The sequence below is a fragment of the Eubalaena glacialis genome, chromosome 10 (genome assembly GCF_028564815.1).
Source record: "Eubalaena glacialis isolate mEubGla1 chromosome 10, mEubGla1.1.hap2.+ XY, whole genome shotgun sequence".
Taxonomy (NCBI): domain Eukaryota; kingdom Metazoa; phylum Chordata; class Mammalia; order Artiodactyla; family Balaenidae; genus Eubalaena; species Eubalaena glacialis.
In genome coordinates, this window is record NC_083725.1 from 72,335,955 (window position 1) to 72,361,273 (window position 25,319).

General features: G+C 52.2%; 1 protein-coding gene across 1 annotated transcript; it reads right to left on the reverse strand.

Annotated features, from left to right (window-relative positions):
• Nucleotides 1-1,132: 1,132 nt before the first annotated feature.
• Nucleotides 1,133-24,813, reverse strand: TRIM3 (tripartite motif containing 3). Its single transcript, XM_061201374.1, has 12 exons — nucleotides 24,677-24,813; nucleotides 16,778-16,943; nucleotides 11,261-11,492; nucleotides 10,889-11,040; nucleotides 10,503-10,683; nucleotides 9,489-10,221; nucleotides 9,282-9,385; nucleotides 3,665-3,832; nucleotides 3,305-3,473; nucleotides 2,980-3,050; nucleotides 1,834-1,974; nucleotides 1,133-1,707 (listed from the first exon to the last, which is right to left on the reverse strand). Exons 2-12 carry the CDS (start codon nucleotides 16,906-16,908, stop codon nucleotides 1,555-1,557), a joined length of 2,235 nt encoding a protein of 744 aa, XP_061057357.1. The 5' UTR covers nucleotides 16,909-16,943; nucleotides 24,677-24,813; the 3' UTR covers nucleotides 1,133-1,554.
• Between the last annotated feature and the right edge of the window lie 506 nt (nucleotides 24,814-25,319).

A 25,319-nucleotide genomic window follows, 5' to 3' on the forward strand; every position in this document is an offset into this window, starting at 1 on the left:
CATGGCTTAGGCTGGTGCTGAGTGACTGATGACTGAGCACACCATCTCTGCTGGCCAGGGCATGGGCTCAGGCAATCCTACTCCTAATTGGGGCCAGGGCCTGTTAACACTTGCCCTAGAGCCTTCAGGGAGTTCATCTGTCCCTCCACCTGCTTACCAGGTCCCAAGCAGTGGGGCCAAAAAGCACCAGGAAGGTGAGCACACCATGTGGTCCACACGGTGTCCCTTTGATCTCTGCAAAGCCCCTATGGTCTTCCACAGGTCCATGGACAGGCCCTCCCACCCTAGCCCTGGGAATCATGCTACACCAGGACAAAGTCTTGAGCTTCCCCATGGCCTCTTATAACCAACCTTCCCAGATCCATCACTCCCCAAATATTCTTGAGTGCCTTCTCTGCCAGTCACCATGCTAGGTGCAAGGGGCGTAAGAATGGGTAAGGTGCTATAAGTTACCAGTTAGGAGTATGACACCTACAGATTCAAGACTGGGCTCTGCTCTTACTCAGCAATGAAGAGCAGCTTCAGCCTTCTGTAGAGAGGGAGAAGCCACAGTCCCTGCCTCCCAAATCACTGAGAGCTAGTGCTAATTATCTCTGGAACTGGAAGCCAAACTCTGGCAGAACAGAGCTCAGGAGGGGATGCTAGGACCCTTGTTCCACTGTGGGGAAAGGGCAGCAGTCTTGGCATGAAGAGCAGGAGGATGAAGCAGAGCTCCAAGCCTTCAGGACTGAGTTCTACAATTGGCCACGGAGTCTCCCACAGCCAGCTTCCACCTGGGCTCGCCCCAGGTCCCTAACCCAGGCCTGCGTTTCAAGGATTGCTGTCATCCCTGCAACTGTTCTCCCTACAGCTGCTGGCTGTGTTCTAGGCCAGGGTCATTTCTCAGCCCCAGAGCAGATAGCCAAAGGACTTACTATTTCTGCAGGAGACGTGGGTCTGGGGACAGGCATTTAGAGGTGGCTGAGCCCCAGGCGTTCCCCCTCTCTGCTCTCTTTTCCTGAAGCTTCAAAACATCAGGGCACATTTGGGAATCTGGGTCCCCTACCCAGCTGCTTGCCCACCTTTTCGTCAAGAGGTAGTTGCACCCTCCCCTCCCCTCCCAGCCCCGGCCCACAATAAAGCAACAAAACCATCGTGGTGAACACATTTATTTAATATGAGGGGTGGGTATTGCTGTCTCTGTCAGTGTGTATGGGCTGGTAGGGAGACAACCAGAGGGACTTCTGCCCTGGAGTAAGAGGCTGTTCTGGCCCCAGGCTGGGGGTGGTGGGGAGCAGACTGAGGGGATGGGGTGGTGTGTAAGGAGGGGAGGGGAAGGTGAAGCTCTGCACACATCCTTGGGACCATGGTCCAGGCCCACCCAGTCACCAAAGCAAGAACCGAATAAATAAAGTGCAACCGTGGGGCTGGGAGTGGGGAGAGGGAGGGCACCGGGCGCACCCACGCCCGCAGCCCACATTCAGTGCTGCCAGGTCTGGCCCACCTCCTGGCCAGACCATCTTGTCCAATCACCCCTATGTCCGTCCCTCCAAGAGCCAGGCAGGCCCTGTGCAGCTACTGGAGGTAGCGATAGGCCTTAAAGCAGTGGTTGCCCGCGTCGGCCACCACCACGTGGCCATCCGAGGTCAGTGCCAGGCCCTGCGGGCCATACAGCGGCTCTGCAGATGTGTTGATATAGGACAGGAAGGAGCCAGAGCTGTCGAACACCTGAGGAACAAGTGGAGATTGGAGGGAGCCGTGAGATCAGGCAGATGAGTGGCATTTGGGAAGGGGGTGCATGGGGCCCAGCGGGAAACCTCACCCTGGTGCCATCCCTGGGCCTTCCTTCCTCACCTGGATGCGGCTGTTGCCCCAGTCAGCCACGATGATGTTTCCATTGGAGTCCACAGCTACTCCCGTGGGGGCATTGAACTGCCCATTGCCCTCGCCGTGGGAGCCGAACTTGAAGAGGAACTCTCCGTCGGCACTGTACACCTGGCAGGGGAAAGGGCTGGGGACTGGGGACCCGGCCTCAGGCAGAAGGCGGGGCCTTGGAGGAGGATGGGGTGAAGCCCCAGGGCTGAGGACCCCCAGATCTGCAGCTATAAACCAGTTCTTCTTCCCAGGCTTCACGTCCATGCATGCCACTGCCTACTGGACACCTCCAGCTGATGTCCCTTGGGCAGCTTATCTTCCCTGGGAAAGTAGTTCTTCTTTCTCCTTCCCAGTGACTGGCAACACCCAGGTAGCCATAAGTCATTCTCGACTCCACCTTCTCCTCTGTTTGACGGCCAATGAATTACCACAACCCGCTGATTGTATCGCAAATCTGTACCCTATGCATATATTGCCACTGCAATGGTCCTCAGCTAGATTATTGTAAAAGACTGATCTTCCTGCCTCTAGTCTCGCCCCAGCCAGAGCGATCTTTCTAAGACACACAGGACTGCATCACCCTCCTGCCTGCAATCATTCAGTGACTCCCCATAGCTCTTAGGAAGAGAGCAAGCCCCTTAAGGGAATGAGCAAGCCTCATTCTCACCTGGCACCACTGCCCTCTTCAAACCTCATCTGAACTACTTGTAGTTTCTTGACTACATGGTATGAGTTCCCACCTCCTTGGCTTCTCCTGTCCCCCTACCTTCTGGTGAATTCCCACTTGTGCTTAGTCTCACCTGAATCAAATGCTCCTGCTACACCCTCACCCAGTTTCCCTGCCTCTCCTACCACAGAATGTATCACATCACACTGTAATATCCTGGCACCTTCTTCTCTTCCCCACTAGACCATAACCAATAAGATAGGGAATGTATTTGCTGTATTCATCACTGTATTCCCAGCTTCTAGCATAGTGCCTGGGACAACGCAGCCACGCCATAAATGTTAATTGTTCAAATGAATGATCTCAAGGGGGAAAAAAGGGAGGTGAGGGAGAGAGGAGTCTTGTGCGAGAGGAAAGGATGTTGGAACAGTGGTCATGGAGGGAGGGAGGACACTGACCTTCACGGAATGGTTATGGAAATCCGTCACTACAATCTCATTCTTGTTGTTCACAGCCACAAAATGGGGCCCTGAAAATACAAAGTGGGCTCTCTGGCAGTAAGCCAGGATACTGAGTGGGATGGGGAAGAACATCTGGGATGACAAAGCTGCGGTGTGAGGAGAGGGGTGGGGTCTCTGGGATGATGGTGCCAGGGCATAGTGAAGGGACGGGGTCCCCTAGGGCCAAAATATAGGAGGAAGGGGTCTGTAGAGCTGGGACATCCAGGGGAGTTCTCTGGGACTGGGGTATCGGAGACTAGGTCTCTAAATTCTTTCCCAATACCTGCAAAGTGGCGGTCAGTGGCCCCACGGCCCCCAAAACGGCCAACCAGCTTGCCATTGGGCTGGAAGGTAAAGACGCAGCAGGACTTGTTGTCGACCACAATGATATGCCCATTCCGGTCTACAGCCACTCCCTTGGGGCCCATGAGGCGGCCAGCTCCAATCTTGGTCTGGAGGAAGGGGATATCCGTTAGGGGCTTTATCCTGCCCGGTGGGGAGAGTAGTCCCAGCCTGGCACCAAAGCAGAACCTTAGGCTGAGGATGGATCGAGCAGTCCAGGCCCTGACCACCAGGAGGCACTAGAATGGTCATCTCAGCTGGCCACCAAGGGTGCAGAGTAGAGTGACAGCAGGCCTCTCACCTTGAACTTGCCCTCAGGGGAGAAGATGCTGACCCAACGGTTGTCATAGTCTGCCACGATAATGTCTCCATTGGTGTCCACGGCCACACCTGTGGGACGCTGCAGCTGCCCAGGCGAGCGTCCTCGGACCCCAAAGCGGAACTTGAACTGGCCTTCATTGGAGAAAACCTGGAGCAGAGGAGCAAGGGAGGGAGTGGGCAGGAGGGGAGAGACTGTGGGCACAGAGGGAAGGGAGCAGGATCCTGAGGGAGGAGACCCACCCCCATTCATTCATCACTCAACAAGCACTTCCTGATACCCTGCTGTGGGTAGAATCAGACGTTGCCAGCGCAGACCTTAGGGGACATGCAGCAGAGGTGTGAATGGGACTGTAAGAACGTGAAAGGGGTGAGAGGTGGTCCCAGAGCAGGGGCAATCTGAGCTAATAGCCTAATAAGGATGCCAAGAGATGAGCCAAAGTTGGCGAGTAAAGAAGGAGGAAGAAAGGTGTTTAAGCAGAGCCAGCAGTATGTAGAAGGCACAGGGTCCAATAGGGGCACTGCTTGAATTCAGTATGGGCACTACTTGCCTAGTGTGGGTGGAGTGCAGTGGGCACTCCCGTAAAGAACAGAAGGAGTAAGGTTTTATTCTGGGCATGATGAGAATTCACTGAAAATTTCTGGGCAGGAAAGTGACAAGATGAGATTTGACTTTGTAGTATAATAGGAAATATATTTGAGGGACTTCCCTGGTGGCACAGTGGTTGAGAATATGCCTACCAACACAGGGGACACGGGTTCAAGCCCTGGTCCGGTAAGATCCCACCTGCCGCGGAGCAACTAAGCCCGTGTGTCACAACTACTGAGCCTGCGCTCTAGAGCCCGCGAGTCACAACTACTGAGCCCGAGTGCCACAACTACTGAAGCCCACGCGCCTAGAGCCCGTGCTCCGCAACAAAAGAAACCACCGCAATGAGAAGCCCGCGCCCCGCAACGAAGAGTAGCCCCCGCTCGCCGAAACTAGAGAAAGCCCGCGCACAGCAACGAAGACCAAAGGCAGCCAAAAATAAACAAATAAATAAATTTGGGAAAAAAAAAAAAGAAATATATTTGGCCTTTGTCCCCAGTGCCTGGCACAGAGCTCCTCAAACCCTTAGAATTTCCTGATCAATAAGAGTGTCTTTTGTCATTCATAAGGAGTCCCTTTTGAGTTTATGCTAATGAGGTGACTTAGGGCGGGGCCCCTAGATGGCTTCAGGATGGGGCTGGTCACCAGAAAGACCATCTGACTAAAGGGTCGGAACTTTCAGCTCTACCCACCAACCTCTGGGAAGGAGAAGGGGTGGGGAGCACAGATTAAGTTTTATAAAAATTCTTGAACAACAAGATTTGATGAGCTTCCGGGTTGATGCCAGGAGGGTGTGTACCCCAGTTCCACAGGGACCAAAGCTCCTTATACTAGGGACTCTTCCAGACCTCACCCTATGTATCTCTTACCTGGCTGTTCATCTGTATCTTTTATAATATCTGTTATAGTAAACTGATAAACGTAATTAAATGTTTGTCTGAGTTCTGTGAGCTGCTCTAGCTAATTAATTGAACACAAGGAGTGGGTTGTGGGAACTTCCAATTTATAGCTGGTTGGTCAGACTACAGGTGACAAACTGAACTTTCGATTAGCATCTGAAGTAGGGGCAGTCTTATGGGACTGAGCCCTCAACCTGTGGGATGTGATGCCATCTCCAGGTAGATCATGTTGGAATTGAGTTAAATTTATAGGATCCCTGGTCGGTGTCCACTGAGAACTGGAGAACTGCTTGGCGGTGTTGGAAAAAGCACATGGGAGCTTTTTCAGAAAGAGCACTCTGGCTGCAGGGAGGAGTCGAGACTGGGACCTGGCCGGCCAGTCAGAGGTGCTGCAGTGGTCCAGGTGAGAACTGATGATGGCTTGGACCAGGGCACTTGCTGGAGGGAAGTAGATGGATCAAGAGACACACAGGAGGAAGACTCCACAGGACTTAGCAGCAGACAAGAAAGGGGTAGGTAAGGGTGGGGGAATGGACAAGGATTAGCCCATCCAGGCTATGAGGCTGATAAGGTAATCTGGACAGAGGAAACCTTTCAACCTCTCACCCTCTTCTACTTCTTCCACCTTAGCAACATGCTCAGGTCTCACCATCCTAAAAGCACCTACGATTTTAATGCTCCTCTCCTCTATAGCTAAGCCTTCTTGCTCCTCCTTCACAGCCACAACATCACTCACTGCATAAGGCTCACACATTGCTTTGTTATAACTCTAGGGACACAAGATAAATCAGAGCCAGAGGCAGCCTTGGAGAACTCAAGTTATGGGCCTTGGCCTTGTTCTTTGATCCAGATGTTCTCCCTCCTGCGTGGACTGAGCCCCCTGCCCCTGCACCATCCCTATTTCTTAGGCCCGCAGGGCTGTTTGAACTGGTCTCACCAATGGACATCACTTCCTCCTGATGTGGACCTCCCATCATGCCATCCCCTGGCTGATCAGAACAGCTCCTGGCTTCTGCCCTGGTCCCCTGTGGTTGGACAGCACTTGCCAGCACGAGAAGGTAGGCACCACAGGCTGAAGAGGTGCTGTACCACCAGCTGGGTAGTGAGGCAATGTGTCTGCCTCCTCCACTCCGAGCAGCTTAGTTTCTAGCTCAACACTGAGGCTTTAGGGGGTCTTCCTCTTCCCATCCTATCCTAACCTATCCCACCCATTACACCTGGCCAACTCCTACTCAACCTCCAGTTCTCAGAATTTCCAGGTCACTTCTTCAGAGAAGGTTTTAATGATCAACTCCATCTCCTAAATCAATATACACACATAAAGTTAAGTCTCCGTGATATATGCTTTTTAGCTCTTTTCATAACAACTGTCACTCCCGTCACTAAATAACTGCTAAATATCCTTGCCCCCCATCTAAGGATGTAAGTCCCAGGTGGGGCAGGGACTGTGTCTGTTTTGTTTGCTGCTGCATCTGCAGCACTGGAATAGCAACTGGCACACAGCAGACATTCAACAAATGAATGAATCCGTCAGCTCACTCCCAGACCGGAATCGGACGCCTCCCCTTGGATGCCGCACAGCGATCTCAAACTCACCGCACGCAAAAGTGAATTCATCAACTTATTCCCAGGCCCGCTCCCAAATGGCAACACCGCCTACTCAGGTCACCAAACCCTGCAATTCTTGATCCCTCCCTCTCCTTGGACATCTGATGGCTCATCAAAACCTGCCATAGTTGCTTCCTTATCTCTAGAATCTGCCAGTGCCCTAATTTGATCCTTAACATCTCTCTCGTTTGCCATGGTAGCAGTAAGCAACTTCAGGATCTGAGTCTACTTGGAGGAGAGACCAAAACAAAATAAAACAAACCAACCAGGGATTCTGGTAGAGAATGAAAAGTGCTATATGGCAAAAGGCTGAGGGAGCTTGGAGGAGAGTGTGATTAGCATTCTGCCTGAAGGAAATGAGGAAGTTTTCACAGAAGAGCTGATAAAATTTCTGGACTCAGACAATCACACAAGGATGTAATATATCCAAATCAAATTCTTCATTCAGAATCACAAAATGTTTCTTCTCTTCTGTCAGCTGATGCTGATTCAGCACAAGGAGAGGATCTGCCTCAGCTGCCACCATAGCCGGGTCCAAAGGAGAAGTTCACGAGAACCCCAATCCTCACGAACCGAGGGGGGGGGGTCACAGTGCATCTGGCAGCCTGGCCCACAGCACACCTGAGGACCCCAGAGTGAGAGAGCCTCAGCTTTGGAACCGAGAGCCAGGCTCCTAGCAGCTATGAGGTTGCTGCGCGGGTGGCAGCAGGGGCAAGGAGGATGGCTGTAGTAGAAGGGAGTGTCTGGAGGGGGGAGGGGCTGCACTAGGCCCTCCCTCTTAAGTCCCCACCCTGAAACAACAGACAAACACAGCCCCTTGTCAGGGAGACAAAGTGGCACATCTTTCCGGGGATGTGAGTACCTGTGTGTGTGCGCCCCAGGGGAAGTTTCCCAAACCTCAACATTTGTGCCAAAAAGCATCCTTGGCATAAGAAGGAGGAATGGAGTTGGAGGGTGGAGGGTGTGATGGAGTAGGGCCTCGGCACCACCCCTACCCATCCAAACCCCTCCACTCCTCACTATCCAGCCTGGACCCAAACGCCTCCCTGCGCTGACCTAAGCCTCTCCTTCCTCTGCTCTTAGGAACAAGGTGGGAATAAAGGCGGGCTAGACAGGCTTGGGAATATAGTCATCGAAGAGTTCCTGGCTCCTTCAGTCGGCTAGGTGGAAAGCAAGGGCCAGGAGAGCAGACACTGAGGTGACAGACCTTTGGCAGAGCTGCACCTGTGACAGGGGTACTCAGGCAGAGGGTCAGGAAGAAGTTTAAACGTACAGATGTGAAGTAAGGATCTTCAGGGAAAAGTTTTACTACCTGACAAAATGTTTCCAAGAACTGAAAGTTTACAGTAGTTAGAAACAATCCTGTACAGCATAAAATCAAAATTCCACAGCTTCCTCTCCAAAACCATTTACAGCGTGCCCTCAGCTACTCCACTCCTAAGAGTAATCTCCCTCCAGCCGCTCTGGGATCCTTCCAGTTCCCTGAACAACGCCCTATAGCATCTTCCCACCTCCTGGCTTTTGTCCCCACCTGGACAATGGTATTTTCAACAACAGCTAACAGTTAGAAGGTTCACTTGGTGTCAGGCACAGTACATGATGTCATTCAATGCTCCCAGCAACCCTCTGAGGTATTCTTTTCCTAATTTTACACATGAGTTAACCTAAGCTCAGGGAGGTCACATGACATGTCAGTAAGTGGCAGAGCTAGGATTCAAGCCCAGGTGTCTGGTTTCAGAGCCTGAGCTTTGAACTGCTCTGCTGCGCCTACCACACTGGTGCCCGTCACTAGGCTCTGCCTGTTCGTAGGCTCACTACAAGGAAAAGAGAAAACCACATTTTCTGGCTTTATGGAGCTCAGAGTGCAGCAGAGGCTACGTCCATTCAAGTGGCAGATGCTTTACTCAGGTGTGTGAGGCACTGGGAGGGCCAGAGGCAGGACCACCTATGAGGATGCACTATAGTCTAGCCACTGGAAGGCGCCCCTTTTCACAAGTTATCCCCGTTTGTCTAGTCAACTGGACGTTTGCAGAGACGGGCACGGACGACACACATTCTGGATCCACGCAGGCATGTTGGAAGATAGTGGGGGAGGTGCAGAGACTGCATCCTGACCACTGTGGTGGGCAGAAAGTAAGCCAGCCAGGTGGAGGCAGAGGGGAGGGAACAATGAGCCAGATCTTTGGGGTCCAGGAGCTGGTCTGGCCTGAGCCGCAGCCTGGGAGGTAGAGGCTGCCAGCACAGTAAACCCTGGTGCCTAACTGTGAAGGTGCTGGTTACGGCTGTGGCCCTTGTGGAACGGATGGCGAGTGAGTGGGTGAGGGGTGGTGCTATGATTCATTGCTCTTTAAGTAAAGGTACTATCTGTAGGGTTTCACCCTTCAGGAGGCGACCTGTATACTTTGCTGGGTTTTTGTTTCTTCGTTTGTTTTGTTTTTGTTTTGTTGTTGTTTTAGTAGACTGTAGCTTGAGAACTTCTATTTTGGTGTTAGGGGAGAGCTTACCTGGATACATTGGTTGTTGCTGTCTGCTACCACTATGCGGCCGCTGCTGGCTGCGGACACACCCTGTAAATTGGTGAATTCACCCTTCTCCCTTCCACGACTGCCTGTGGGGAAGAAACGGGATGGAAGCAAAAAATTCACAGAGGTCATTTTGAGTCTCTGGCCCCGCCCCATCCCCCCTCTGGCTCCGCCCTCGGCCCTCTGTACCAACGCGGAAGACGAGCTCGTCCTCAATGGGGTTGTCCTTCCGTTTGCCGCCGGTGCTGTACATGGAGCTGGGCCGACGCACTGCCTTCTGGCGCACGTGGCTGCCCGGGCCGCCAGGGGACTTGACGCGGCGCTTGACGTCGTCCGGGGAAGGTGGCAGGTCCCCAGGACGCAGGGCCCGCACGCGGAAGGGGCTGCCGCGCACCGGCTGTCCGTAGAGCAGCACCGAGAGGAGCAGCTCGCCTTCGGTGCGCGCCGTGTACACCAGCTCGTACGTGCCGTTCTTGTGGTCCACCACGGGCACCGGCAGGCGTGTGCCGTCGGGGCCCGTGATCTCCGCGTGCAGCTCGGCGCTGCCTGTGCGCACCAGCCGCCCATCCTTGTCTTTGGTAGTGACAGTGAGAGAGGCGGGCTGCCCCACCAGCGCCTGGCGCAGGCCCTCGCCAGTGGCCACCGTCTCGTGTGCAGTGGCGCTCGTAGTGAGCAGCGCACCCAGATTGAGCACCGATCGCCGCAGCCCGTCCACCTCGAGGACCAGTTCCAGCTGCGCGTTCTCGTGCGGCCGCTCCGGGAAGGCCTGTGCCGCCAACGCCGCCAGCCGCTCTCGCATGTGCTTGCGCACGAGCAACACCTCCGGGGCCGAGCCCAGGCGCAGTGCCTGCTCAGCGAAGCTGCAGCTGCTGCCGATGTGCTCCTGCCCCTGGCGCAGTGTGTCTAACTGGGTCTGCAACACCTGAGGAGGGGTTAGGGGAGGGTTGGGTAAGCAGGCTCGTGGAGGGGAAGGTGAGGGGGGCGTCTCTGTGATTCCTGATGAACCTGTGCTATGGCGTGAAAGGAATACAAGAGGGGGAGTGTGGACGAGGGACACAGATGCCCGCAGTACCTACTGGCCACGCCAGAAGGGGGCAAGTATAGACTAGGGGAAGGGGTGCGCGGGTGTGGGAAGCAGGGGACGCGTAGAGGCAACAGGCCATCTCATGATGGACGGTGGTGGGAAAGGGTGAGCAGACACACCTTCTGCTTGGCTCCACAAATGGCCTCCAGGTCGCTGACCAGGGCCTGCTTGCGCTGCTGCAGCGCTTGCTCCAGGTCCTCGAAGGCTGCGCTGATCTGGGCCAGGGCCTCTGCCTTGCGCTCCTGCAGCTGCTGGCTGATGCCCCCCACTAAGGCGATGGCAGCGGACAGCTGTGGTAGTCTGGGGAGGGGAAACAGCTCATACCAGGGCTGCTTGAGGATGCCCTCACCAAACCGTCCCTTGTCCCTGGAGACCCTACTGCCGCCCTCCAGGATTTCCCCTCCCTAAGAATTTTATCTCCACCCCGCGGAAGGTCCCTCCTCTGCCCCTGCTGAAACACCGTCCCAGATGGCCCCACCAGCCCGGGTTCCCGCCGGGCGCCTACCGGCCGCGCACCGCCTCGAGCTGGCGCTGCAGGGCGGCCTTGTGCTGCTCCACCACGTCGCGCAGCAGCACGGTGCCGTGCTCCCGATGCTCGCCGGCGCGGCACTCGCCGCACATGGCCGTCTCACAGGCCTCACAGTAAAACTCCATCGTCTGGCGGCGTAAGGACTCCCATCAGGCAACGACTACACACCACACTTCTCTGTCCCCTCCCCCCCCCCACCTGCCTTCCTTGCCTCTCACCTTCCAGGTGCACCCCCCCCTACCTGGACCACTTAGAATACCCTCTCACCCACAGCCACTCGGCCCCTCCCCCGACCTCTCCTCCCCCTCCACCCCAAGTCCTGGCCTCACTGGGCCTGCTTGGGCCCACCTTGCCTTCATGGTTGGGGCAGGAGAGGGGGCGGCCAGCCACTGCGCTGAGGGGGTGGGGGTCCTCGGGGTCGTGGGCCCCATCAGGTGCCTGCTGCATGGCCTCCATGAGGCTGCTGATGAAGAAGTTGTTCTGCAGCGCAGAGACGCCCTGCTCAGGGAGGATGGACGTCTGCCGACACACTGGACAGGACAGCGTCAGGCTCTGGGCAGGGATGTAGTTCTGGAGGCATCTGGCCAGGGAGGAGGGGGAGTCAAAGGGATGAAGGGGCGGGGCTGTGTCAGTGCACCCCTCCTCTCACCTGCCATGGGTGCCAATCCTTCTCCTCACAGGTGTGCTGTTACATTCATTTTGAAACCTCTCTGGCTGGCACACGCATCTTGTCCTGACAGCAGGGGTAAAAGGCCTCACCTCTCACAACTGAGTGGCAACACATCCCTGACATCTCTCAGAAGATCAGACTTACCCTCATTCCTCACAGTGTGCACAGACACAAGTTCACCTTTCACAGGTGTTTACAAACCCTTCTCACAGAAAATGTGTGACTACCTACCCCCGCACCATTAACTCATTAAACATTTACTGGCTGCCTATTCTTGCCAAATTTATGCCAAGCTCTGGGGATACAAAGATAAAGCACAGTGCCTACCTCTAAAATACTTCCCGTTTGTAGAGAAAAAAAGTAACAAAATTAGAGTTTGTAGAAGTAAACAGTGTGATGATTAAAGGCATGGGTCCTGGAGCTAGGCTGCCTGGGTTCAATTCCCAGGTCAGTCAACTCTTACACTGTATGACCCCGAACAAGTTACTTAACTTTTATGAGCCAAGGATCCCTCCTTTGTAAGATGGAGACAGTACAGCCTTCACAAGGTGTGGAGAATTAAATGTAAAGTGCTGACATGCCTGACTCACAGAAAGTACGATATATTGTAGTATTACAATACTATTATAATACTAATTATAGCTATTAGTATTACCTATCATTAATATAGGGAACACAGAAGATGCAGTAACAAGGAAATGCACAGAAGGGGCCTCTGGTGGTAGAGAGGGTAGCCAGAAAAGGCTGAAGAGAAGGTGACGTAAGCAAAATCTTCATGGACAAATAATTGTTAGTCTGACCAAGAAAGGTGCAGGGAGAGGAGGAAGGGTGTTCCAGATACAGAAGGTGGCCAGAAACAGCATAGTATGAGTAGGGAATTACAAGCAGTTCAAGGTGGCTGGAGAGAACGTCCAAGGCAAGGAATGGTAAGGGAAGTCTGGAGAGAGAGGCATGGGCCAGCTCATGGAGGGCTCCTGGGTCACATCAAAGAGCTTAGAAGTTATCTCAACAGCACGAGGGAGTTGCAGGAGCATGGTACAGCCAGGTTTACATTTTACCAAGTTCCTCTTCACTGCCTCTGTGTGGAGCGTGAGTGTGAACATGATGAGGCAGCAGACAAGGGGGCGGAGCATCCTCCTCAGCATCCAGCTACCATTTATTGAGCACAATGTGCCAGGCTGTGCTTTGCACTTGGTGTTTGTTAATGGACTCAGAAAGGGTAAGTGGTCCAAAGTAACAAAGCTAGTAAGCACAAGAGCCAGACCCAAGGCAAAGCATGTGCTTAACCAAGGTACTCTTGTAATAGTCTAGGCAAGAGGTGAGGAAGACCTGGATTTAGGCAACAGCAATGCAGACTGAGGTGGAACAAATTTGAGAAGTATTTAAGAAGTGCAGCCAGTGGGTAGTGTTGTCTGATTAGATATGGGGAGCGAGAGATGAGTCTCAGCTGACTCCCAGATTCCTAGCTTAGATGACTGATTGGATGGTGGTGACATTCACCACGCTGAGAAACACAGAAAGAGGACTGGTTTACAGGGAAGTTCAGCCTTGCCCTGGTTGAGTTTACTGTAATGGTGGGACATCCAGGCAGAGGGGATCAGTAGACAGCTGGCGAGAAGGCAGGTTAGAGATAAAGACAGGGAGGCCATCAACATTTAGATGGCTTCTGTAGCCATGGGAGAGGATATGATCACCAAGAAGGAGATTACAGTGCCAGAGCACCCAGCAGATACTGAAAGAGGAGAGCAAAGAGGAACGGGCAGAGAGGTAGGAGGAGAGAGAGTGTCAGGGCAGCAAAGTGAGTAGTGCAATTTCAGAAGCAGGGAATGAGTAGTCATCAGTGTCAAAAGCAGCTGAGGAGTCAGGGAAGGTAAGGACTGGAAAATGCCCATGGAATTTGGCAACTGTAAGAGTACTTTTGTCTGTAAGGAAAACAGTGAGTTGGAGGGAGGGGTAGAGGAAGGAAGGCTTGACTCTGGCCAGTTGAAGAGTGAATGGGAGGTTGGAAGTTTGAGTAAAAAGGAGGTTGATGGGTTGGATGGCAGCTGGGAGGGACAGAGGGACAAAGGAGTGTTCTTATCTGTTTGTAATGGGAGGCTTGAGCATGTTTGTAAGTTGAGGAGCCAGTAGAGAAGGAGGGAGGGAAGAGACTAGAAGACATGGGACGAGGTCTGGGGATGGGAGAGTGGCTTAGGTTGGCTTGAAGAGGAGGAGTAGACCCCATCCTCTGGATGGAGGGAGGGGAAAATGAGGTGGATGCACTTGAGCACAGGGGGCAAAATTACAGAGAGGATGCCCAACTTGCCTCGGGCAAGGTCAGCTGCTGAAAGCGAAGGAGTGGGGTGGTGGTGGAAATCCAGGAGGACAGGGAGGCTGGGATTAGTCACTGAAGGGAGGAGGAGAGGAATCTTACTAGAAACAGACTGCCGGCAGCTGTGTTTGGAGACCACAAATTTGTGGAGGGAAGATTTACATGTTGCAAAGTTTCCCATATCCTCAATCTCTTCTCTTAACGTTCTCTACACTTCTTGATCTGAATTAATTAGTTTTTATTTATTTAACAAACACTATGTGCCAGGCACAATTCTAAGTGCTTCACAAATATTAACTTATTTGTGACCTAGTTTCCCCTTCAGTCTTCTCGAGTTGAGAGTGGTTTTTGTCTCATACTCCACATTCCTCAGGACCAGAAGGTGGGGTTGAGTCCTCCCCGCCCCCAACTGGAACATTTCTAAATTCTTCGTCTTCAGCTCCTTGGAAGCTCAGGCCTTCTGTCTACAACACCCCTCCTTGATGTCTCCGCTGACTCAACGCTTGCTTCCCCATTGGCCGAAGTCTTTCTTCTGGCTCACTCTCTTCTGTTACCCTCCCTCCCACCCCAACACACACACTCCTGCCATCATTCTCGGTGGCTCTGACATCCACAGGGTGACCCACCCACCGTCAAGATTTCTTAGTTCCTAAGCTTCCTCTCACCCCCTCCCCCAGTGATCTTTTCCTCCAGTTCACCTCAGCTGTCCACTCCCATGCTCCCGGCACTACCTATGTCTCATCACCCATCACGGCATCAACTACGAAATCTGCATTTCAACCATTCCACTCAGTTCCCCTGTAACTCTCTCCCCAGCTTTGCTGAATCTGGGGTTTACCCTGAATACCTTTGAACTCATCAAGATCTCCATCCTACGTGTTGCACATACCTGGCTTACGACTGCTTCCTAACTGGCTTCCTGTTTCCACTCTTGCTTCTCTAGAATCCACTCTCCAAACGGCAACCAGAATGAGCTTAAAAAAAATCTAATTTATGGAATTCCCTGGCAGTCCAGTTGTGAGGACTCCGTGCTCTCACTGCCGAGGGCTCGGGTTCGATCCCTGGATGGGGAACTAAAATCCCATAAGCCATGCGGCGCGGCCAAAAAAAAAAAAAGTCTAATTTATGTCATATTATTTCCCTGCTAAAAAAAAAAAATCCTCCGGTGGTTTCCCACTGCATATAGAACAAAATCCAAAACTTTCCTAAAACTGCCAAGCTCCCCCGTGAACTGTTCTGACTCTTTCGGACCTCACTTCATCCCACTTTCCTCCTCACTCAGTCACGCTGGCTTCTCCCCTGGTCTCTGAACATGCCCCACTTACTCCTTTCTTAAGGCCTTTGCATGGAACAGCGCAAAGATAATCCTGTTGCCTGGAACAATCTGTACATGTCTGTTTCCTTCTCATCCTCAGGTCTCAGGTCAAATGTCACCTCCTCGGGGAAGCCTTCCCTGATGACTCTACGTAGACTAGCCCCTAGCCCAACCGCCCTCACTTACTCCCTGTTTATTTTCTGGAAAACACTTAGTCCAAGCTGTGACTCTCCTGTTTGATTATTTGCTTGCCTACTGTCTGTCACCTCCCACTAGAGCATAAGTCTTTGAGAGCAGGGACCAAGGGATAAATGAATGAGTAGCATTAAGAGAGAAGGCTCTGCAGTTAAACCTGGATTCAGACCTCGACTATTTACTTGCTGCGGAGCCTCGAAAATATCTCTTAATTACTTAATGACTCTGAACCCTAGTTTCCTCCTCTCTAAAATGGGGATAATAAAGTATCTGTTGTGAGGATTAAGTAAATCAATACATGTAAATCACTTAGCCAGTCCCTGGCAAATAGTAAGCAATCAATACACGGTAGCTATTGTTATAATTTCTCAGGCACTGATTTTCTCCAAGAGTGCTCAGTGATCTGGGTATAGGAGAAGGTATGGAGATATCCAATTACGGCTCAGATCCAGGATTGAGCTTCTGCCACATGGGTTTAGAAAAGGACAAAGGTGTGTGGGAATTGTAGAGGCCTATGGTCCACCATGGGATTCAGGATGGGTAGGAAAGAAAGGGAGAGCAGGAAGGAGATGGAGGCTGGGAGAAGAGGGAGCAGTCAAGGGCATTGGACATCTACATCCAGTCAAAGTTGGTGCAGTGAGAGTGGGGTAATGGAAGCCAAGAGTGGGATCCTGGAGTTTGTAACCACAGAAGAAGTGGTATTATTCTGGGTGATGGCAAGATGCAGGGCATCGTCGGGAGGGTGTCTGACTGAGGTGGCACGGACTACATTTATCTGTAGTCTGACTGTATGATGATTTGATTACTATCTTTCTCCTTCACTATACTGTAAGCTCCTTAAGAGCAAGGATCATATCTGTTTTTGCTTATCACTGCTTGCCCAGCGCCTGGGACAGGTCTGGCACATAGTAGTTGCTCGATAAATAAATATTTGTTAAGTGAATGAATAATAGATAGAAGCCCAGAGGCTGGGAGGGGTTGCCTTTCATTCAGTGCCTCAGGACAACAGTGAGGACAGGCAGGGAGCACAGACCTAGCTTTGAACATCTTCCCACTGGTCAGAAAGTTCTGGGGCCAGAGCTGGTTGAGAGTCTCAGCTCTGCCTGATTTCTCTGGTGTTGTCGAAGGCTGCCTTGGCGTTTGCGCAGGGGCAGAGAAGGCCCTGTTCTGGGCAGGGGCCACAGCCCAGTGTTAGGAACCTCTGGTCCTCTCACAGGTTCTTGCACCGAACCCTTACCTCCTGTAGGCTGGGGTTAATCTGCTCCCCTCCATGTGTGCACACATCTCCCTCACCTCTTACAGGTTTACACATGCCACTCCCTTCTCCGGGGGGCCTGCAAGGTCCTCATCCCTCCCCGGTACACACACCCTCACCTCTCACAGAAGGTGTGCAGGCAGGGCAGAACCTTGGGGCACCGGTACCGATCCAGGCAGATGCTGCACACCAGGAACTGCTTGTCCATTGGCTGGACCTCTGGGCCAGGGCTGTCCTCCCTCTTCGCCATGGTGCCCACGGATGGCTCCTGCCACTCACACCAGCCTGTGTACGGAAAGATGGTCAGCACCAGGGAAGCCAGCAATCCCTCTCTCCACCTGATCCCCATCACTCAAAACCCCTGCAGAGCACTAGCCCCATCTCTTCTCTGCCAGGGACCGAGCAGGGTGAAGAACATGGACTGAGTACCCTCCGAGCCTGCTGCTCTGGTTAAAAGCACAGGCGTCAGGTTAGATTGATTTCAAACCCAGCTCAGCCTCTTACCAGCTCTGTGACCTTGCACAATTCATACACCCTCTCTGAGCCTCAGTTTCCTAATTTGCAGTTATGGAAATAATAATCCCTACCTCAAATGGTTGTTTTGAGAATTTGCGATAGTGTATGTCAAGTGTGTGGTACGGGGATGCCCTTCACTGACACACCCACCCTTCATCTCCTCTGCCTCCCCCAAACCCTCCCCCAGGAGACTTTCCTGATGGAGTGTCTCTCCTCTGACCACCTGCAGCCCTTCTATCTATGCTCTGACCCACCTCCCAGCACAACTGCCCAGGATCACATTCTTTTCCACATCCAATCAGTATCCAGGTCTCGTGGATTCTGCCTCCCAAATACCTTATCCCCGTTTCTCCAACTGCACAGATACCACCCCCAATTCAGGTGCCACCAATTCTCTCCAGCGATACAGCAATAGCCTCCTAACTGGCGTCCTTGTCTCCTCGCCTATGCCTTCTCATCCCTCTCCCTCACAGCCAGAATGAGGCTTCTAAACACAGATTCCATCTTGTCACTAACTCCCTGTTTAAATTCTTTCAGTGGTTCTCCATTGTCCAGAGGACAAAGTCCAAACTCCTTAAATTGACCAACAAAGCTTAGCTTTGGCCCATACCTCCCTCTACCACCTCACGTCTCATGATTCTATGAGTAGTCACACTGGTTTCTTTCTTTTCAGTTCCTGGAAAACTCCTTGATCTCTTTTGCTTCTGGGCAGTCACACATTCTGTTCCCTCTGCCTGAGATCCTCTTCTCACCCCCACTTCATCTGGCTAACTCTTGCTTATCTTTCAGGTCTGCACGTAAATGTCACTTCCTCCAGAAGGCCTTCCCTGATTTCCTGAAGTCTGGGTGAGGTGCTCCACCTTTATGTCATTCTGCACCCTGTCTTTCCTCCATCCTGGCCCTTATACACTATACTGTAATTTTCTTGTTACTTCTCTGCTTTTTCCATAGTATGCAGAGTTCTTGAGGAGAGGCATTATATTTTCTTTCTTTTTTATTCCTAGCACTTAGCACAGAGCCTGACATAAGGATTGGTCTATATTTATTGAATTAATTCAGTAATTCAACAAATATTTATTAAGTGCCTACTTTGTAAGGCGCTGGGGATAGAGTGATAAACAGAACAGATATGGTCACTGCCCTTGTGGTGGGGAGGTAGTGAAAAGTAAATAAATGAATAAATATATAATTACAAATAGGGGGAGGGGAGTGCTATATAGAAGAAAAGGATGCTATGAGAAAGAATGCTTTTTTGATTGGGTGATTGGGGAAGGCCTTTCCAAGCAGGTAACTTTTAAGTAGAGCTTTGAGGACTAGAAGGAAAATAGTAGGGATGAGGGTGTGGGCATCAGAGAGTGAGGGAGAGAAATCGTTCTAGGCTGAAGGAACAGCATGAAGGAAAGTCCTTAGGCAGAGACTCACTGAGAACCTGAAAGGGTTCATGTGGTCAGAGCAAAGGGAATAAAAGGCCGCAGGTGAGTTTGGGAAGGTAGGCTGGAATGAGATCACAAGGGACCTTGATGTTAAGAATCTGGGTTCTATCCCAAACTGGGAGGGAAATGATGCAATTTACAAAAAATAAAAATAAATTAAAAAGCTACACTGGCAGCTATGAGGATTGAAGAGGAGCCAGGGTGGAAGCAGGGAGACCGCTTGGGAGGCTACCCCAGTTCTTCAGGTAGGCTGATGTTGGGTATTAGCAGAGCTATAGGCAAAAAAGTGGTTTGATTTGAGAAATAACCATGAGGTTGAGTCAAAAGGACACCACGATGGACTGGATGTGGGAAGGGAAAGGAATGACAATAAGGACTCCCAGGTTTCTCCCCTGAGGATGATGGGCTGTGCCTAGAGACAGTGAAAGCTAAGGAGCTGATCTGGGCCATTCCATTTTAACCATGAGACATCTGAGAGGTGCCTGTGTGATACCCAGGTAGAGATGTCAAGTAAGAAATAGAATATAGGAGCTCCAGGGAGAGGTCTGGGCTAGTTTTTGACTTGGAAGCATTGGCATATTAATGACACAAGGCAATGATAACGGATGGGACCATCTAGGGATAGAGAGTGAAGAGTGAAGGAGAACTCAGAGAGATGGGAGGAAGACCAAGAGTGTGTGGGATCAAGGAAGTCAGGGGAGGAGGGGGATTCAAGAAAGAAGGAGTGTTGAAGTAAGATGAAGACTGGAGAGTGTCCACCAGATTTGGCTGTGGTGGAATGGGAGGGGCAGAAGGCAGGTCAGAGTGATGGAAAGATGAATGGAAATGAAGAAATTAACACAGCAGTTGTAGACAATTCAGGAGAGACATCTGGCCATGAAGGGAAGCAGAAAGATAGTCAGACTACTTCAAAACAGGCAGTGACTAGGAGCAGGTCACCACTATCTGTGCCCAGCTCGATGCACCATGGCCCTCTCTAAAAACAATGCATGAATGAAGAATGAATGAATGAATGCAGTGGGGCCAGTCCAGAGTGCAGAGCTCTCTCCAGGTTTGCGGAGGGGCAGGAGAGGGGCTCAGCTGCATGTGCCTTATGTTTATGTGAGGGTGGGCATGGATAGGGTAGGAAGGGCCTCCCTGAATGTGGACACTGGTATTCTGAGGTTCTTTCTCCAGATGTGCAGGGTTCTGAATCTGGAGACTTAATACAAAGACAACAACATAGCAGGAGGGTTGAGGGTTGGCAGAGGGAGCACGAGGCCAGAGCCGAGCTGAAGCTTCTGTCTGGCGAAGGGGAGGGCTGCGAGGAAGAGTAGGAGTGGTCTGCTGGGCCCTTCTGGGGCAGCTGGAAGTCAGGCTCCGCCTCTCTCTCCAAGCCCAAGGGGCTCTCCCAGCCTGTCACACAGGGGCGGAGATTGGGCAACATCCAAGCACGGACAGCTCCCTCCCTTCCCCTTCCTGCTTCAGTTCCCCACCCAGACGTGCTGGGCGTACAGCCGCTGAGGTCACACCCCTGCCTAAATCACCAAGATTCCCTTCCTCTCCTGGGGTTTTACTCCCAGCTCTCCCATCTCGCTGCTCCTTAGAGATCTGCCCCCAAGGTCCTACAGGCCATGGTTTAAATAGACTGTTTATCACAGCAGGTACTTGGAAGATCTTGAACTCAGAGCTGAGATTTCACCCTCCTTCCTCGGGCTGCCTACTGCCATCTCTGCATCCCTTATCCTTCCCATCTTTTAACTGAGGTTCTAAAGGCACTTCATTTCCTCTTTCAGCATTCATTCAACACCTCTGCTAGGCCTGGGGATACAAAGATACATACTCGCAGCTCAGCCTTCATGGATTCCACAATCTAATAAATCACTTAATGTAGTGCAATATGGTGAGGGCTATGACAGGGAAGCACAGATTGCTAAGAGTCACCTAACCTAGATCTGGGGCGAGGGAAGGATGTACAGGAGGCTGGAGGTCCAGAGAGTTCTCCTGAAGAAAGGGCCATTCAAGAGCTCCAGGATGGGTAAGAGTTACAGAGATAATGGTGCCTTCTGCATCAGGAGACTGAATCAAACACTGTGACAGGGGAGGACTAAGAAATGAGATGCAGTGGTAGGCAGGAGCTAGATCATACAAATCTTTGTTGGCCTTACTGAGGAGTTGAGACGTTACCCTTCCCTGCTAGGGGATTAAGGCTTTATCCAAAGAGCAAAGGAGCAGGGTGGGGAGGTGGAGAGGGTTTAAGTATAGAGTGAGAGAGCAAAAAGAGTAAAGTTTTGACTGCACCGTGGAAAACAGGTGAGGGGTATCATGAGTAGAAAGTTAAGAGACTGGCATGATATTGTAGAGGAGAGGTGATGGTGGCCTTGATTAGGGGAGTAGCAAAGGGGAGGTTGGCAGAAGTGGATTTTATAGGGAGGAATCAATAGAACTTGGTGACCAGTTGGTTAGATAGGAAGAGTAGAGGGAGAAGAAAGAATTAGAGATGATTCCTAGTTTTCTGGCTTGAAAACTCTGAAAGACAAGCAGTTTGGATGGGAGGGTGACAGGCTCAGTGTTTAGTAAGAGGAATCTGAGGTGCCTATGGGACATTTGAGAGGTCCAGCTGGCAGTTGGAAAGATAAGCTGGAGCCTAGGAAAGAGGTCTGGCCTGGAGATATGGATTTGGGAGTTGGTGTAGAGATGGTACCTGAAGGCATGGAAGTGGATGACATCACCCAGAGAGGGCATAAGATGAGAAAGGAGAGCCTGTGACTGTGCCCCAACGAACCTCAACATTTAAGGGACAGGCCCAGAAAGCAAAGCCTGAAAAGAAATTGAAAAGGTGTGGCCAGAGAGGCAGGAGAATCAGGAAAGAGATATGAAAGCCAAGGGAGAAGAGAGCTTCACGAGTGAGAGCACAATCTTCATTGCGAAATGCTGCGAAGAGTTCCCATGATCTAAAGCCCAAAAGAAGCTGGTATTAACCTCAGGGAGTGTGGTTTCTAAGGGCTGGAGGAAAGGAAGCCAGATCCAGGTGGCTGAAGAGGAAGTTGATTGTGAGCAAATGAGGACAGCCAGTGCTGATTCCACCTGATCTTTGACATCTGCAAAGGATGTGTTTCAAGGCTTTTCAGTTTCTCCAAATTCTCAAACAGCATCTAATTTCCTCCATGACTTCCTCGTACAACCTCATGAGAGTCCCAGTATACATGATTGACACAGCTGTGAGTGAAGGTAGGTGACCGAGGCATTGTTAAAAAGTGGATGCAAGAGGCCAGTTAGGCTCACTTGCTTCTGAAAATGACTCACTCCTGGTCACTAGCCTCCAAGTGTATTTGATCATTTGAGGCTTCAGCAAAATGACAAATGACTGCAGGATACAGTCTTTGGGTTTTCTCTGAAACAGATGAAGCCTTGGAGGAGGTAAAGTCCTCAAAGCCAAGGAATCCTTGCAATAACATTGGCAGGGAAGGAAAATGATGAAATTTGCAGTACCATCTCTCCCACCCCCTACTGCCAGACTGAGTAAGTAGGTGAATGAACCATTCAATGAGCTGATCAACCTATCAAACAATCAAACTTCCTGGGCACTCCAGACAAGGCCCTTAAAGTGGTTACTGGAGACACAATGCTGAAACAGACACACTCCCTGTCCTTCACAAGTTCTCAGACTAGTGTGGGAAACAGACATGGAAATACACAAATACCACGTGGTAAGTGTCATGATATTGACATATTCAAACTGCTATGGCAGCAAAGAGGAGGAAGTACCCAACTCTGAAGGTGGTGGAGAATAAAGACTTGCAGAGGAAGGGATGTATGAGCTGGCTCTTGGGGGACAAATAGGAGTTTGATAGGTACACTGGGAAAACAGTGAGTAATGGAACAGAAGCATGAAAAATTAAGAAACATGGACAGTTGGGCAAGAGAGCAAGACTCAAAAGGGCAGAGGTTGTACTTGATGCTATCACAACCCACTCGATGAGAGTTCTCCACTTGCCTCTCTGGCTGCTCCTTCACTGTCCATTCCTTATATGTCTAGCTCCTCAGGGCTTTGTTCTAGGGCCTCTTCTCCCCTCACTTTCATACTGTCTGGAAAATCTCACCATCTCCCATGGTTTCAGTTACCATCCACTTGCTAATGACTCCCAAAGCCTTATCTCCTGTGCAGAAAACTTCTTGAACCCACCACACCTGTATATCCAGCTGTACCTTGGACATCTGTACAGGGATGATGCTAGAGACTAGTCTAAAACTGAATTCACTTTCCCCTAACCTACTCATCTTGCTGCGTCTCTCATCTCAATAAAAGCCACCACCATCCACCTAGCCACATCAGCCAGAATCCTGGGAGTCTTTTCAATTCCTCCTCTTCTTTCAACTTTCAGATATAAGGTATGACTATTATCCTTGCTTCTGCTCCTAAAATGTGTCTAGGTTAAAAGTCAGGAGATCCAGGAGCTAGTCCTGACTCTCACTAATTTCACCAATGCAAGGTAAGACTCTGGACAAGTTCCTACTCCATCCCCTTACTTGCAAATTGGGGGAGGGTGTCTTTTTCTTCCCCAAATCTGAGATTCCCAAGGTTTTCTGTCCAGCCAAAGGTCCCTACAGACTGTAATATGTACCCATGATTAAATCCAATCTTGTACTACCTTGAGTATGATTGCTGGTTTCCACAGGAAGGCTAGGTGTGTTAGAGAGTGGTTGTAGTTGTCCCCACCTCCCTTCCAAAATAAATGTTTGCTGAGTTTAGGGCACCCAGGACACTCCCTCTGGGCACCCCCTACCCTAGCCTAGCAAAATGGTTTTGCTCCATTTTTCTGAACACAGGCTGTACTATATCAACTATGGGCCTTTGCTCAAGCTCTTCTCTCAGCAAGAATGCCATTGTCCCCTAAGTGGCTGAGGCAGCACCTGGCACACAGAGGGTGCTCAGTATATGTTGGTGATAAGAGAGCCATGTTTAAATCACTGCAGTATCCTCTCACCAGACAGAGAGGCAAAATCAAAGGCAATAACAAGACAAGTGAACGAAGTTCCAAGGAAAAAGACCTCTACTTAACATAAAGAAGCTTTCCCATAACAGAAGTAGTAAGTGCTCTGTCACTGGAGGCATGCAAGCCAAGAGAAGCAGGGCACCTGTCAGGCCTGCAGCTCTGATTCCAATTCTGCAGCAAATCAGAACCCTGCTTAGGGGATGAATGGGCACTGATGAGCTGGACAGACAGGCAGGGAGAGACCTGTGAAAAAGACCTCTGCACCTGCTCCAACCTCCCAGATCTCATCTTCCTACAGGGGCCAGTCCTGGGTTTCTGCTTTCCACATCGGAGACCCCCACACCAGGAACAAGCCCAGGGCTGGCCTTTAGTGGACTGACCTCCCTGGGGTGCAGCCTGCCCCTCCAACCTGCAACCATCTGTCCCTGCAGGTTTGCAGCCCATGATCTGAAGCCAAGTCCAGAAGGGAGGAGGCCAGAACCAGGGAGGAGCCTGGGGTCCTCCAGGCGGGGCCCAGGCTGCAGGGGAAACAGAAGGGTCCTTTCCTACAAGAAACAGCCTCCGGATGCGGCTTCCTGTCCAGAGGCCAGTGCTAGAGGAGGAAAGGGTGTCCTCTATACCCGCCGGTGGGCCTCTAGGTGCCTGAGAAGGGAGGGGGTAGCAAGGGGTGGAAGTGTCTGCACCAGGGAGAAAGGAACCCTCGGACAAGCTGGGCCACAAGATTCCAGAGTCCCACTCAGCAGCCCCACCCGCTCCCCCACCCCCCACCATCCTCGGCCGCAGCGTTCGACACCCTCCGCCAACATACACAAGCTCCCAAACCCCGCGCTCCTCCAAGGAAGCATCACCCATCCACCCGCGCCTCCCCCCTCAAACATGGACCTCACGTGAGCAGCCACAGCCCGAAGAATCCCCCCACTGCTCTCACGGACAGGGACACGCCTCACGTGGACAGAGACAGGCACAGCTTTTGAAAAGCATCTATGCCCTCACCCACAGACACTCGGACAGACACACCGCCGATCGTACCCGGATCGGGACCTGGGCAGACAGGGATACAAACGCACCCCTGGGGGCCGCCCTTCGCACTCACCGCGGCGAGGCAGGATGGGAGGGCCAAGACCCGGACTGCGGCCACTCCGAGGGGCCCGCGGCGCTGCCGCTGCTGCCAGCGTCCGTCCGCCCGGCTCTGCCCGCGGCGCCGCCCCACGTCCCGCGCCTCCGCCTGTCCCCGCGCCGGCGCCGCCGCCGGACCCGCCGCACAGGCCGGAGGGAGGGGCCGGGGCGGGGCTGCGGACCAGCCGGGGGAGGGGGCGGCTCGGAGACCGAAGACCCACCCACGCCCCGCCCGCCGCTACGGAGGCCCCGCCCGCCCCTACCCCACCCGCACCGCTCCTCCAACTCTCCCGAGGCTCCTGCAGGAGCTGCCTCCCCTGTCGGGCTGGGGAATCCTTGAGCAGGATCCCGGATCCCGGATCCTCGATCCCCGCCAGCTGCCTCTGGCTCCCGACGGCTCCAGGAAAGGGCAGCGCAGTGGGTCTCAGGGACTGGGCGGACGCTCCGTCACGAAAAGGCAGCTGGACAGCAGGGTGTTCGGACTCTGGGAGCCGGTAAGGGCTGTCTCCTGGAGGTGCCCTTCCAGGCTTTCCTGGGGGGCTCCTACGGACTATGTTAGTGTGGTCTCTGCGGAGCAGGGAGAGACAGGGATCGCCGGTGCCTCGGCACGGATCTCTGGG

Excerpts from the sequence above, each read along its gene's own strand:
- TRIM3 (XM_061201374.1), bottom strand. The coding sequence starts at position 16,908 with ATGGCGAAGAGGGAGGACAGCCCTGGCCCAGAGGTCCAGCCAATGGAC. Across the intron at positions 11,493-16,777 it reads CTGCACACCTTCTGTGAGAG|ATGCCTCCAGAACTACATCC; the intron begins GTGAGGGTGTGT and ends CTCCCTGGCCAG. Across the intron at positions 10,222-10,502 it reads TTTGTGGAGCCAAGCAGAAG|GTGTTGCAGACCCAGTTAGA; the intron begins GTGTGTCTGCTC and ends ACCCCTCCTCAG.